Source organism: Lycium barbarum, chromosome 10 (genome assembly GCF_019175385.1).
Source record: "Lycium barbarum isolate Lr01 chromosome 10, ASM1917538v2, whole genome shotgun sequence".
Classification (NCBI taxonomy): Eukaryota; Viridiplantae; Streptophyta; class Magnoliopsida; order Solanales; family Solanaceae; genus Lycium; species Lycium barbarum.
In genome coordinates, this window is record NC_083346.1 from 118006241 (window position 1) to 118022448 (window position 16208).

General features: G+C 35.5%; 1 protein-coding gene across 5 annotated transcripts; it reads left to right on the forward strand.

Annotated features, from left to right (window-relative positions):
• The first annotated feature begins 4967 nt into the window (after positions 1 to 4967).
• Positions 4968 to 12876, forward strand: LOC132613627 (mediator of RNA polymerase II transcription subunit 15a-like). 5 transcript variants are annotated; one of them, XM_060327729.1, is made up of 7 exons: positions 4968 to 5162; positions 7520 to 7631; positions 7802 to 7904; positions 8421 to 8482; positions 9402 to 9476; positions 11782 to 12012; positions 12456 to 12876. In XM_060327729.1, exons 1-7 carry the CDS (start codon positions 5107 to 5109, stop codon positions 12549 to 12551), a joined length of 735 nt encoding a protein of 244 aa, XP_060183712.1. In that variant the 5' UTR covers positions 4968 to 5106; the 3' UTR covers positions 12552 to 12876. The 5 variants fall into 5 exon arrangements, with proteins under 5 accessions (XP_060183712.1, XP_060183711.1, XP_060183713.1 ...); XM_060327728.1 differs by having other exon boundaries at positions 4969 to 5162; positions 8412 to 8482; XM_060327730.1 differs by having other exon boundaries at positions 4970 to 5162; positions 7787 to 7904; positions 8412 to 8482; positions 11857 to 12012.
• Positions 12877 to 16208: the final 3332 nt, after the last annotated feature.

Genomic DNA, 16208 nt, shown 5'->3' on the forward strand with positions numbered 1-16208 from the left:
ATTCTTGTGCGAAAAGTAAAATGAGAAATAAAAACCGTAAAAAATAAATTACGGCTTGTGCCTTGTGGCATAAAAAAATTCGCAAAAGTCCTAACATTATTGTATGGAGACGTATGTATTCTCCTATGGTGGATGCAATGGGGTTTCTTATAAGTCTACAATATATGAAAATTTTGAATGCGTATAATTCATTGTTGTCAATATGGCTATATAGACAATGAAAGGAAATCCGTAGGGATTTAAATTGGTTTGAAGCATTTAAGGTTTACGAAAATAAAGCTTCACAAATCTGTATATAGGTTAAAGCGATTCCATTGAGTACCTCAATGGTTGTGATGTCGCTAAATTTAAATAAACATCATTTTGAGCTAATGATAATGATGAGTATATTGTATTGCATACTGCAAAAGAAATTATTAATATAGATTTGTTTGCCCTTGTTGACACCTAATTTTGGCTCGACGTGCTTAAAATTAACGTTTTGGGGGGTCCTGATTCGTTAAAGAGCACGAAATACATTTTTTACACATTTTTACATTTTTATATAATTATTTGATGATTGTCCTTATTTTGGAAATTTTATCAATTTATTGTCATTTTTTCAAGAGTCATTATTTTGCACAGGTATAGCGTAATATTATCATTTTCGTGAAATTAATAATTGTTTCTTAATTTTATAGCAATACATTTTTCATATCTTGCACATTAATATTTATATTTATATTTTATACTTACGTTATTATTTATATATGTATTAATTAATTATATTTTTAGTGCAGCATGACAGTGCAGAGAAAATCGGAGCAATTAATTTTTAAACGCAGAGCAAAATTCAATCAAATCAAGGTCACGACATTTTTTTTAAAAGTGAACATTTTGAGGTAATGAGTTAGGTTTTGATTAGTTAAAATAAATAAGGAGACAAGGGGGTATGACTCCACATTTGTTTTGGACTTTATGTTATAAAATAAGGGGAGGGGTTTAATTTTATTGGGATTCCACACGTTTTCTCCTATTTTTTCCCTCTAATTTTTTTTCTCTCCAGATTTTATTCCTTTCTTCTTTTTTCTGCAGGCCCTACATGTCTCCTACCCTTTTTGACTATTTCTCCCCATCTATCCCCTTAAATTCTCTCCCCTCATTATTACACACGCACACACTTACAGATTTCATCTTTTTTTTTTTCCTTTAAACCCAAACACTTTTTCTCCCCTCACTCCTCCACAAACCGCCGCCGCCCATCACCACGCCGGAGCTCGGAGCTCCGGCGAACCCCAACTTCACCTCCAACCATAGCCATAAACCACCAGCAGCCCGTTCCTCCCTTTCCCCTTTCCCGTCACTGCTCCGACGAGCTAAGACCAACCACAGCGTCACCCTCCTCCTCTTTCCTTTTTTTTCTTTCTCCTTCACACCGGAGCAGCCAACGAGCAACCACGCCTCCCTTCACCATTTTTCTACTTTTCTCCTACGTTTTCTGACCACCACACGTCGCCGGCGAACAACCATTACCAGCGAACCAGCAACCAGTCCACAACGCCACTGCTCACACCATCTCCCTTTCCCCGCTAGCGTTTACTCTTTCTTGTGTTCTCAGATTTCTCCGACGAACAGCCAACAACCAAACACCACCATTTTATCTCCTTCTCTTCTTCCTATTCTGCCTCTTCTTCCTAACATCATTCTCCCCACAACTTACAAACTCTTTGGCCACCGTCCCCAGCGCCACGCACAAAACATCGTTCCCCCCTTTACTAAACCACTTTTAGTTTATTTTATTCTACACCTATTCCATGTGTTTGCTTATTAAACTTCTAATTACTGGTAAGATTTGGTTAGTTGTTATCACTTTGGTTTTGGGATATTCGAAAGTTGTGGTCCTATGGAATTTGGAGTTATTTTGTAGGTGACTAACTGATTAGTGGATATAAGACTTTTGCATACCAATTTACTGCAAATTGGTTCTTTGCTCTGTTAGGTTATTGAAATCATCTCGAGCAACATGAACTTGTGTTTATATTGTTGTACATTTGTACTTTTTCACTGATACTACATTTGGCCGATGAAGAAATTTCCGTCGATTTCCAAGGCCTTCCATGTACAAAGACGGGTTTTTATTCTAAATTTATTCATTATTTTAATTCATCCGATAATTATTTATTCTCTTACTAACATTTTTTATTAAGTCTCATGCAGGTATCTGAGTTACTTTTTGAAGATGACACTCAAAAGAAGTTCAAATAGCTTCTTAAATTCTTTGTTTATATTTTTTTTACATTCTTAAATTATGTAAGCATAAAATATAGTGAAACTTTACTTTTTAGGGTGTAGGTTGGTGGTATTTATTTATGCTCTGCTTAGGTGATTTAAATTTTATGTGTTTTAGACAAATTAATATTAGGCAGTTATTATTTTTCGTAGCTAATATTCTTATAGTTATCATATTTCGCTAGAGTTCTAATTAAATAGCTTAGCAAACTTAAGTGAATAAATAGGGTGATTTGCCTCAATATTCAGGCTTTAGAATATAGTCTCATAATTAATTGATTAGGCGTACATACTTAACATAGTTAAATTAGTTAACTCACTTCGAGTGCAAAATAATTTCATGTCCATTTTTATACCTCTGTCACATACCCAAGCTTCTAAGTTGCACATAACTTTTTTTTTTTTAATAATTATTATATCACATATGTATAAAATACGTATTGCATGATTATTTATGTGAATAGTCATATTAGTTATTTTTTAGTCTAAATTATATTAATTTTTGTAAATAATAAAGCTTTTTTTTACACATCCCTCGTATAGTTAAATTGGTCCAGGTGGGAACCACATTTGTGGATTTTGAAGGATGCCTAACACCTTCCCTTCGAAATAATTTGAACCCTTACCTAGAATCTCACTTATTTTCGTACTGCATATATTAATAATTTATAGGTACCCTAGTATACCTTAAATGCTAGGTGGCGACTCTGTATATAATTAATTATTTCAGAGCTCCATAAGTTGTGCTTTGTTTAGCCTTGGTAAAAATGAGGTGCAACAGTCCTAACAATTATTATCAAGGTTTTGTTGGTTATGTAAATGCAGGACATTATTTGTATTATTACATAAAGTTTGGTCTTCAAGCAAGTACTGATTTGCATGTGAGGATACTGCCACACTATGACGTTCGACATGGCAGTCAATTGTTGATACTTATACAAAGCAATTCAGGAATACGTGTCTGGCTGAGATCAATAATTCAATACATTTTGCAATAATATGATGTTTATTTGGAAATGAAGATTTCAACAATATTGTACGAGGCTTGCATAGCTCAATTGAAAGAATGATATAACAAAGGAGACAAAATACAACACATTCCTCAAATTTCTTTTCCAAACATGATCTTCAACAGAAAGGTGAAATAGGTTTTCAACAAATACGCTCGATTGATAAGTTGACGGACATGTTCAGTAAAACATTGCTAACCTCGACATTTGAGAAGTTGATATACAAGATTTGGATGTGTTGCCTCCAAAAATTAAGTGATACTTTTATCAGGGGGAGTATAATACGCGCTGTACTCTTTTTTCCTTAGCTAAGGTTTTATCCCACTGGGTTTTCGTGGCAAGGTTTTTAATGAGGCAGCTAGCAATGCGTATTACGAGATATGTGTACTTTTTTTCCTTCACTGGGATTTTTCCCACTGGGTTTTTTCTAGTAAAGTTTTAACAAGGCACATCATCTATTATGACATGGACATCCAAGGGGGAGTGTTATGAAATAATAAGTGTGGATGTCCACCACTCTAGAAAAAAATTCTCACTTCCTCCGTGATCTCAAAGGTTTAATGTAATGTCTCCCACTTCACCCATGATCTTCCCCACATTCTCATATGTTGAATGTCATATTTATATCTACCCTTTTATATGTCTCTATGCACCACTATAAATAGAGGCATACGGATTCATATTGTACACACTTGAACAACAAAGGTAGTACAGATCTTGTTGGTCATGCAGATGCAGGTTATTTATCTGATCCACATAAAGTTCGATCTCAAACAGGCTATCTGTTTACATGCGGAGGTACTGCTATATCATGGCGATCCACAAAGCAGTCCATTATTGCTACTTCTTCGAATCATGCTGAGATAATAGCTATTCATGGAGCAAGTAGAGAATGTGTGTGGTTGAGGTCAGTGATACATTTCATCAGAGAATGATATGGCTTGAAGTGTGATACAAAATTACCCACAGTATTATATGAAGATAATGCTGCATGCATAACTCAATTAAAAGGAGGATTTATAAAAGGAGATAGAACAAAGCACATTTCACCAAAGTTATTTTTCACACATGATCTCCAGAAGAATGGTGATATTGATGTGCAACAAATTCGTTTAAGTGACAATCCTGCAGATTTATTCACCAAATCTTTGCCAACTTCAACTCTTGAGAAGATGATATTCAAGATTGGAATACGAAGACTCCGACATCTGAATATTGGTCTTCATTAGGGGGAGTGAAATACGCGTTGTACTCTTTTTCCCCTAATCAAGTTTTGTCCCATTGGGTTTTCTTGGTAAGGTTTTCAATGAGATAGCTCTCAAAGCGTATTACTAGATATTCATTGAGGTTTTTCCTAATAAGGTTTTTAACGGTACACATCATCTATGGACATCTAAGAGGGAGTGTTATGAAATATATAGAATGGATGTCCACCACACAAATATAATGTCTCTTTCATTATCTTCCACCATCTTAATGGTTCTTTCATTATCCCATAGATTAAATGCATATGTAGCACTATAAATAGAGACATAAGTTTTCATATGGAATGAACTTGTAACATATTTAGAAGAATAATAAAATCTCTCCTCTTTTGTCACTCTATTTCTATTATTTTCATCCTTTAATATTATTATTCTTTTAGCTTTATTTTATAACCTAAAATAATATTGGACTTTGGGAACTTTGTCCCTTTTTTTTTTCCGACTATACTTAAACGCTTGTAATCTTATCCCTAATTGTGTATTATCATTGAAAATCTCGTAAAATCATTTTGTTCTTTCTCTTTGATCGAAGCAATAAAGTTCAATTTTAGATCAGAATTGAGATGGATTCCGGTGATTGGCGCACTCCCCAATCTCGTCAAAGGATTGTCAACAACATGTAAACTTTTTTTTTTTTTTTTTTAATTTTGCACATTTTTTCTTTTAGCGTTGATGGTAACAAACACACTGAATTATCCTTTTTTTTTTGCCGTTTCACCCCTTTATCTACCTTAATTAACTATCATCATCTATTTAAAATACACCAAACTGTCAATTAGAAAAGAAAAAAAAACAACAACTTAGAGTTAGCAGTATGAAATTCGCTAAAAAGTGATAATTCAGGTGTGTTTTTGATCATTTTTTTTAGGAGTTTGGATTACAAATTTAGGTTTCCTTTATGTTTAATTGGAAGCTTAAGCCGTAGATGTTTCCAGTGTAATGAACTTAAATAATTCACTATATGAAAATGGCAAGTCTATTAACTGACAAACGATAGTGACAGCAGTCAAAGAATTCGAATTGAAATTACGACAAGTAGTCAGCTAAACAAAGATCAATCCAACAACATAAATGAAATTGCAGAATAGGAAACTAATCAGCTAAGGATAATTCGATCAGATTTCATTCGAGCCCACATCCAATCACCAGCTCGAGTTCAGCTCAACATACTTAAATAAGCAACTAAGTTGCTCGACTTGCGTGCTGGTGCGGATCTAGAGGTCGAATCCTTCATGATTTAAAATTTAAGATACTGGGGTATGTAGGTAGTAGCCGAATGATCTCCGTATCAGTAGAGTTATGTAATAATCGCGTAGTTTCTTTTTTTCAATGTGTAGTACTATGTGTTGCCCCATTTGCTTTTTATCTTTGCTATTTCGTTGCCACATTTTTTTTGATATCATGCTTTTCACCTTGTTATTTGTTGTTACATCACTATCTATTCTTTCGAGCCGAGGGTCTATTGGAAACAATCTCGCTAGCCCCCACAAAGAAAAGGGTAAGGTCTGCGTACATCCTACCCTTCCAGACCCTACTTATGGGACTATACTGGGTATGAATATGTATGGATCTAGGTATGAATATGGGTGTGGAAATTCGGCTGAAAGTTAATTCAAATATCTAAAAATCAAGTTATATGTCTAAATTATTAGACATCATGTGTAAAACTTACAAGTTATTCCAAGGAGAAAATATTGATCAAGAGGAGAATCCCAAGGAGATATAAGGAAAAGGACTAACATAGAAGTTTTTATATACAAAGTATTTCATTTCCTTCAATTTCACCTTGTCTCGAATTTCTCGATTTTAGTTGAAGTACCCAAAATCGGTTGACCAGATCCATTACGGATACCACACCCACACCCACGTCGTGGCGACACAGGTGCGGCTCCAAATGTGAAGAGTCCGAGCAGCTTAGATAAGCACGAAATTATCGATTCAATGAGTGAGATTTTCGAGTAACAGGGAATTGAGAAGAAGAGAAGATGAACTAAGGATAGGGAGAAGAATTAGAATAACAGTCTAGCTCACTAGTGATATTGTCCGCTTTGGGCCTAGACCCGCATGACTTTAAAACGCGTCACGAGGGTGTAAGACCTGGTTACTTATATACCCAGTATCTCTCCTGTGTTTTGCCGATATGGAACTCTTCTCCTAAGCTAGGGTGTCACATATCGGGGACAAAAGAGAGATTGAAAATGTTGAAGTGGGTGACCATCTCATCTAAAAGTTTAAGCTCTTATAGAGAGCACACTTTTTTATTTTAATCATATTTTCAATAGGGCCCGCAGGCCTGATTCTTCTTCATGGGCCAAGCACGTGGAAATTCTTTCGGTGGGTGATGGTGAGATTCGATCCCAGGACATTTATCTTCTCTAATGCCATGTAAAGAAATGGATCTTGGGCCTAACTCAACCCCAAAAGCTAGCTCATGAGGGGAGTATTGCCCACGTTCATATAAGGAGACCATCCATCCCTTTTTCATCTGATGTGGGACTCGTCAACTCAAAGGAGAGGAGAAGAGTGCACAAGAAAGTGTACCAGAATTCTTCACACCCCACACCGAATTTGGATGCATTTATAATCCAGCTATGCAAATGTCAATCCTTCCTTTCCTCTAATCTGGATCGTCCCTTTTTATTGAATTATTGTTAATAGTAGTTAAATCCCTTCCTCCAAACGATGTCGCTCTTGTTAATTGCCTCTTTCCCCTTTCGAGCCCAGGATGTTACCTTCAAGGAACTAGTTCAAGTGGAAAACCTACTTCTACCTTCTCCATTTTACCTTTTTTTCTTTTTAGATGCTGTTTGAGCTAATTATTTTATATCTACTGATATTGTTTTTAGAGAAACAAAGTTTGACTCTTTCGCAGCAGGGTGTAATGTCAAGTTAGTTTTAACTTTTAAGAAGCATTTCTCTAGATTGTGCTGTTATCAAACCTTTAAGCTGATTTTTGTTGCTGATATGGCTGTTTAGAATGGAGACCTTATACGGGCGTCTTCCTATATCTGGGGAAGAAGAAGTAGAGGAGCGTAAGAAAATTGCAGTGAGGTTCGAGGAATCGATCTATACTTCTGCATCAAGTCAGGTATGCAGTCTAAACTCGTTTCTATTTGTTTGAATGATGCAATTTGTTCTCCATTTCGTTGACGTTGTTAATCCAGCTTGTACAAACTTGCATTCGTTTTTCCAGTATCTAGACATATTGTATGCATTTTAAGTTAAACTTATCTAATATTGCAGCAAGATTATCTGCAGAAACTATCTTTAAAGATGCTGCCCATGGATACAACTCAAAATCCTATTACCAATTCTTTACATCCCAATGCTTCCAGTAGTGGTCCGAATGCCCATGACCAAGGTCAGCAATGAAAGTTTTTATTTTGTTTTTCACATTTTCACTTGGAATTAAGAAAACGATCCTATCATTTTTAATGGTTTTTTCATTTTTTTTTTTGTTTTCAAATTTCCTATGTGGCGTTGTAGATAGCATTGACCTCAGGGATTTCTCGGGTATAAATAAGGGTAAGAAAATAATGAAATTTTTAAAATTAATTGTAAGTTGTAACTAGTAACTACAATATTACCAACACAGAATGCACTTATGAATGGTAATCAAAATTTCGTGTTGGGGGTTCGTACTTCTATAATAGTATAGATTAAAAGATGGAAATATTAGTATATTACCAAATACCAATCAATACGATAGTGTAAAGTGGGAAACTTAGCTTTGTTAGACAAGTACACTTAGAGGGCAATTACAATGTATTAATATACCTGAAATATCTAACGCTGTCCCAAAATTTGCCTGAAATTTAATGCTGTAAGGAATCAAGTTCTTTAATTATTTGTGCTATTTTATTTGTAGCATATTTAGATTCTACAGCTCAGATGGGAAATGCAAATGCAGCTGATTGGCAGGAGGAGATTTACCAAAAGGTATTGTTGGTATTTTTATTACATATGTAGATTTTGATGAACTGCCTGGTTATAACAATTCATGGTCGTATCCCTTCCTGCAAGGTGCTTTATGTATTCAAGAGGAAATAGAAATTGAGCATGTTAACTGGTAACTTGTTAGGAACTACACCTCCATCCCAAGCAAGTTGAGGTTGGGATATGAATCCTCACTGTGAATGGTGCCCTGTTTAAGCCTGTCTCTGTCCAATATTATCAATGATAAAAAATTAGTTTCACAACCATTAACATAATTGAGAAATGAAGTATTTTTTAATAAATCAGTTGATTACAGGAAATTAGTGGTTGAATGCTGTGATTTTATTATCTAAATTCATGAGGTAATATGTCTGTAAGTTCGGGTCAAAGTCTTCATGGCATGTCACCAGTTTTCTTTATTCCCGGGAACTAAAATCTTTAATTGCTAGCTTGAAGGATAAATCTATTCGTGCAAGAAGTACGTACCTGAATATATGGCTATGAAGATGTTACTCTGTGAAAAGACACCTGTTCATCTGTATTAGTTGCTATACTTCTTCTGTTTATTTTTTATGATAGAGAAATTCAATGCTTCCGTCTTCAGAACTTGGTGGGTAACAGGTCCGCCCCTCTATCCTTTTCTACTTAAATCCCCGACTTGGTTTACTCTGTGAAAAGAAGATGTTACTCTGTGAAAAGACACCCGTTCATCTGTTTACTCTCTTTTGCTTCATTGATGTTAATCAGTTGTAGTCTTCCTCTTCTACTTCGCTTTTAACCTTTTATCCGGAAGGTTCTTTCATGAAGATTCTCTACTTTGTTATCTACTGCATTGCACAGTTGATCTAATTATCACATATCCACATGGGAATGCAGTCTTAACATTTCCGCAATTGACTTAAATAAAAAATTTGTAACGCAGATCAAGTCTATGAGGCAGATGTATTTATCAGAGCTTAATGATCTATACCAGAAAATTGCTTCTACAATTCAGCAGGTATGTTTCTTAGCTAAGTTTGCATTGATGCCAAGAGAACCTAGGTTCTTGATATAATTATTGTTAATGGATTTTAAGTTTAACTCATCTCTTTTATGCCAAGGAATTTTTATGATATTTGTCCTTTTTTGAAGTCCAATGTTCATATAGCAATGAGAGCCTTACAATTTTTCAGAAGTCCAATATTTGTATAGTGGTGCTAGCCTCGCAACTGTTTTATAGTTATTGCCTTTCACTTTGATCTCTTACTGCCCCTATAACACTCTTCCATTTCAATTATTGTATTTTAATTTTTGAATAAATTTCATCATTCATGCCATTTTTCTGAAAAATTAAGTACAAATATCTGAATTGGCTGCTCACGCGCTACAATCTTGTTTAATCTCATGTCCTATCATTTCTTATGGGGATACTTGTAATGCTATATTCTCTCTTTTGTTAATACCATTGCCCTCAAAGCGCTTCACCATAGTTCCAAATTTTGATAACTCCCTTGCTCGTTTTGTCAATTAACATACTGTCATTTGCAAATAGCATGCACCATGGTGCTTTATCTTGTATTGTATTGGTTTGCTCATCCATAATTAGGTAAACAGGTACCGGTTTCAAATTCCTTGGATAAACCTTTGTTTTTTGCGTTATGTCATAACCTAACTCAATTCATGAAATTATATTTTATTTAAAATAGAGTGTTCGATGATAGCCTTTTCACATAAAGCATCATATTTCATCTTTCCAAACCATGGAGTATATCATCACAAGGGAGCCTTAGTGGCCAAGCATCAATCATAAGCATAACGATAATATGCAAGTCATTCACAAGCCACATGAGTACCCATACCCCAATTTATATAGCAACCTATCTATTTAGCCTTGATGGCACGAAGAAGAAAATAATAAATGCAAATGTAACAACCTTTGCACATAAATGAAACGGGCTACACAAAAAGCAGTAGATGGAACGGGACCCTAACTCTCTTATGTTAGTCTCGGCACTTGTATCTGTGATAGAAAAATCACAGGAAAAGAGTCTTGAGTACAAATCAATTTGTACTCACTATGCGTCATTGCCAAACCACATCATGGAGGAGGGCGAGTTATACAAAATTAATATGCATGAGTGAGATCATTAAAACTTTTCTAGATTTATCATTTAATATGATTGCAAAGATTTCATTTGACAACATAAGGACTTTGATCACAATACTCATTAACATAAGTGCGCCCAAGGGTGTGTTCTAGTGGTCAGTGAAGTGGGTTGAACACCATGAAGTCTCAGGTTTAATCCTAGTAGAGACAAAACGCTAGGTGTTCTTCCCATTTGTTGTAACCTTGGTGGACAGAGTTACCTGGTACCTGCTGGTGGTGGAGTGACAGGTATCCCGTTGAATTAGTCAAGATGTACGCAAGCTGGCCCGGATACCGCGATTAAAAAAAAAACTTTAACATAAGCACCAAGCACAATATCCGGGCTCAAATGATATAGAATACACTTACCAATTTCAAAAAAAAAAAAAAAAAAAACGGTGGCTCATCATTAATCACAACAAACGGTGATGGAATACGTCGAAACGCCATCCATGACCATTGGGGTCACTATACCGATGATTGTTCATTCGTACATATATTTTATGATATTTCTATATTTGATGCACAAACTGCTAGAGATGCCCATAGTTAATCCTAGAACATTATCTAACTGAGAGTTGCTGAAGAAACCTCAAACTCAAAACTCTAAATTCTCATTTTTGCATCTTTAGTCCTTCCCTGTCATCTTGAGCAATAGTATTTTCATTGTTGGAATATAGTGCAGTGTGGTTAATTTTTCTTTGTTCCGTACATCTTCATCATTTTATAATGTTGAAGTATTATATGAATTATGATTGAGTGGAGGTGGTAGTGTCGGCACCATAAAAGGAGTTATTTGCACATATCTGGTTAGTCACTGTTATAAAGATGTGACTTTGATGTTAGTCTCTTTTCCTTTATTGAAAGGGATTAAGGCCTCCCTAATTCTTCGGGCAATGGCTTGATATATCTGAGTTTTAAAAGCACTTGTGTCAACATTTTGTTGAAACGTAGAGTGTCGGCTAGTGTGTGTGTGTCTTTTTTTTCCCGGAGGAAGGCAACATATGTGTTTGGCTATGTTATTTGTCTCTTTATGCCTTTCCTTAAGTTTTCCTCCCTTTTTCTTGGCCGTGAGGGGTACTTAAAGCATGACTATTAAAAGTTTGCAAAGGGCACGAAATAGGGCTGTGACAAAATTGATTTCTTTTTGATTTTATGCAATGACTCTCTTCCTCAGCGTCCTCAACATGAGCACATTGAAAAGCTCAAGGTGTTCAAGATGACTCTGGAACGCATTGTGCTTTTTTTGCAGCTTAACAAGCATGATATTTATCCTATTCACAAGGAGAAACTTCTTTCTGTTGAGAAGCACATAAGTTTTTTTCTTAGTTCCAATAGGCCGCACAGGCCTGCATCTTCTCCACTGCAGGTGCAGGGGCAACTTCCTCAACCTTCCATGCATAGTCAGGTATGCAGTCTGAACTTGTTTCAAGTTGTTTGGATAATTCAATTGTTTTCCACCTTGTTGAAGTTGTTTTCCTGCTGGTGTTAACATGCATCTACATTTCTAGTAATTGCTTTTATCAAACCTTGTCATGCAGTAATCTGAAATTAAGGAGAGGTTTTCTTTTTGGGTGGGTGGGGGGTCGGGTTTGATGACGTCGGACATTATTGTCCGATTATAAATCTCTTTAAGTTATGAATAATCTCTCATCGTGTTTAATATTAATGAGCTCTTGCAATTTATTAATCTCTCAAGTTACTAATGATCTCTTGTGTTTTATATAATGTTCTCTTGGTTTTGTTATAAGTTTTTTTTTTTTTTTTTTAATGTGTAAAGTTAATGATCTCTTGCAGTTTACTCTTTAAGTTACTAATTATGTCTTGCACGTTATATAATGTCCTACACAGGCACAAAATACATATGCACGTCAGACACCTATGATGGGTTCCGGTCAGCAAGATATTGCTTCTGAGTTTGATAGACATCTGAGTTTGGTAGATTAGATGGTAGTTCTGATGGATTAAGTTATGCACGGATGATTTTGGTAGTTTTGGTGTTGCTACTTTTGGTATTGATACGTTGGGTTCTAGTTTTGATGGATTGAGTTCTGGTACTAAACTCGATGAGCGTTGTTTAGCGTGTGCATGGGCGGATTTACGTGGAGGGATATGGGTTCACATGAACCCATGTACCCCTCCCTAGATTATGTAAAGTACTGCAATTATTCCGATAAATTATTTACATTTTATGTGGGAACCCATGCTAAAGAGCATATCTTGGCCAATTGATGGTCGTGTGCGCCATTGTTAACCAGGTCTTGGATTCGAATACCATCCCCTCTCATATCGTTGAATCATATTTTTCTGTTGCTTTTTTGTTTTATTGTGTCTTTTTGGTCTTTTCTGTTGCTTTTTTGTTTTATTGTGTCTTTTTGGTCTTGTGTGTTTCTCTTTTACCTTTTCTTTCTTTCCCCTTTTGGTTCCTGTTTTGATGCTTCTCTTTTTTTTTTTGTCTTTTTCTTTGGTGATATTTCTCTTTTCTTTTCCTTTTTTGCTTTTCTTTTTAATTCATTCTTGAGTATTAAAATCCTTTTTAAAAAAAAGGAAATATCCACCTCTGCCCAGTTGTTCTCTCTGTCAAAATCTTTAGCAGACTTTTTCTCAATGTTATGGTCTCTCTTTTCTTCAATTTTTTTCTTTGATTCGTAAAGTGCGTTTTATCAAAAATGATACTATTATTAATTGCCTTCAAATATAAAAAGTCATTAAGAACAATTAAAAGCTGAATCTGTGTGATAATGGAGTATTAATTATAGTTTACTTGTCAAGTCGTTGCCATGACACAATTTTATGGCATTAAACGTAACGATAGTACAGTGCACCTATATATGCTCTTAAAATCCATGATACGCCTCTGCGGGCATGTTGAGGAATGATTAGAGAAAATTGAAACTCATTCGAAGAAGGTGGAGACATTGTTGACTAAGTTAACAAAAGCATGAATTATTTGATAAAGATACGGAAAGTTAACTATGTGCCTCACACAACTGTAAGATAAAGTGGTGGATCCATATCTTACACTTTTGAATCCACAAATTTTGAGTTCACTTTTTTGTGAACTCACACAATTAATGTCAGTTGTGTGAGGCACATTTTACAATTTTTCGGAGATGATCACACAGTAATGCCAACATCGATGATTTGAAAGACGTGCAGCAAGAGAAGTTTTTCCTGTAGTTATATCAGCATTGAAAATTGGGAAGATGTGTATTAGGAATGTTGATCAAAGTTCGTGCAGCTTAACTCTAAAGAAGCAGAACATGACAAGTAAAAGTGAACAAAGAGAGTATATAACAATCTAAATACAAGTAATATTTGTTATTTTTTTTTATTTGTTCAAGTTTTGATGTACAGAGTTATTCGACACTCATATTATTTTTTAATGGTACTCGTGTATTTCGCAGCATTAGTCAAGGTGCACACGGTATCCCAACACCATAGTATTTATAACTAGCCTGCGAAATCAGATGATTCGAGTAAAACGTTGCTCAATCTATCCATTCAAACCAAATGATTATTTCTCTATCCTCCAACCTTCGAGGTATGAATGAACTAGTTGTCAATTGGATAATTAATTAACTATAGTACTACTTAGATTAAATAGAAGTGGTCCCCTCAGCCCGTTCACATCAAATCCATACCAAAATACATTCTGAATGAAGCCATTTCCCAGTTTTCAAAGTTGGATTAGTTGACCAGTCTTGGTAAACTCTCAAATCTTGTAAATATAATTTGCTGCCGGTAAAACATGGATGTTTGGTAGCTGCACTCATGAGTTTGAAGCTGGAGAAAGTGGATTTCTCAGTTTTATATAATAGAAGCATATATTTTGGGCCTATATGTATTAGAAAAATTCATATAGACAGTTGAGAACTGCCACTTTTTTTTTTCTTCCTATGAGCCTTTTATGTCTTTCTTTCTGAGTGGTTACTTATGTAGCATGCAGACAGTCTTAGTGAAGGACGGATACTGTAGAGAGGTGCTTGGTGAGCAAAACATTAAGCCAGCTTAGAAATTAGAAAGAAAAAAAAAGTGCATTTAGTAGGGTTCGACCCTACGAACTTAATTAAACCCAACAGTTAAGTTGGTGCTGCACTCGGTCTTATTTGATCACGTGTTCCTTAAGTTAATATTAGATATATTTTAAAAATTGTATACATAATATATCGAGTTTAGTCGGATGACTATGGATTTACGTGAACCATTTTTTCTACATAAATTCACCTCTGGGTGCTCTATAGTGGTCCTAATACAAATGATGCAGTTACTGAATATCTTGTTAGATACCTGCAATTAATGGGTAATACCTTTGGCTCAAAGTGATTACTGTGTCTCTTAGCAAATTTGTAGCTTTGTTTGTAATGTTAAAATGCTCCTGCGTTGGTTAACTAGCTGCAACCAGAGTACAATCTCTAGTGGGGATGTGGATGGTGGGGCAGCAGTGTGGGTGGTTTTGGTTATAGGGCTTTTGATGTTGTAGGTACTTTTCTCCACTGCTTGAAAGATGATTAATAGCTAATCGCATGATGGAATATGCCAACATTCAGGAAGTCTATTAACTTCTTGGACGTTAATTGAGTTTTTAGGGAGCGGCAGATTAAGATGAAGTCATGGGGTGCATTAGCTAAAGGAGTTAAAGTTGAAGTTTGCTTGCTAGAGTTTCTCAAACTTTCTGCATGCTTATGCCTCATAAGATGCATCTCATGGAACCATGAAGTCACAAATTCTGGTATCTAGTGCTGGTGAATGGTGGCTGGCACTGACCTTATGCATGAGTATTGTATTTGTATTGACCTTCGTCGTTCTGAAAAGAGTTATCATTTATGGTTAAGCATTATTTTACTGGTTTCTTATTTAGTTATTGTGAAGATGAATTATGTTGAACTGTTGGAAAGGTCATTTGGTCTCTGTTATATATATTTAACTGTGTACATTGATGCAGATACGAGGATGAGCCCATAGAGCCCGATTTTGATGTAAGATAAATTCCTCTCATACTCCTCAGTGTTTGAATGTAACTCATGTTGGGTAACTATATATTGATTATTTAACATTATTGGGTTTCATTGTTAGGAAGGAGCAGAGGTGAAGAAGAAAATGGCAACCTTGAGGACGTATCAGACCCCCAATTGGGTGAAGGTGAGGAAAACCGGAGCAAGAGCATGTGGAGCGACCTCGGAAAACATCCAAGTATATGACAAAATATGAACGTGCAAGAATCTTGGGTGCTCGAGCACTCCAGATCAGGTCCTGCCTCTTTTCTTCCCAAATTGAGCCTTTCTGTATGGGGTTATATTTTGAGCATTGAAAACTTGGGGTTTTCATAACATGATAAGTTTTTTTATGCTCATGGAGCATGAATGCTCCTGTGATGGTTGAGTTGGAGGGCGAAACTGATCCGCTTGAGGTGAGACCATCCTTTTATTTATTTTTATTTTGCCTGCACTCAGTGACTTATCAAGAAAAAATGCATCTGTATTGAATGGAATACAAGAGTCTGTCTTGTGAAGTTTATATGATGTCTGATGAATTTATATTTGATGTGCATCTTCACAAGATTGCAGTGAAAAAGCTTCAAGAAAAAAAAGATACCCTTCACAA

Coding starts and splice junctions, on each gene's coding strand:
- LOC132613627 (XM_060327725.1), top strand. CDS start 5,107: ATGGATTCCGGTGATTGGCGCACTCCCCAATCTCGTCAAAGGATTGTC. Junction 7,905..8,411: donor TCCGAATGCCCATGACCAAG/GTCAGCAATGAA, acceptor TTTTATTTGTAG/CATATTTAGATTCTACAGCT. Junction 12,013..12,455: donor AACCTTCCATGCATAGTCAG/GTATGCAGTCTG, acceptor TGTCCTACACAG/GCACAAAATACATATGCACG.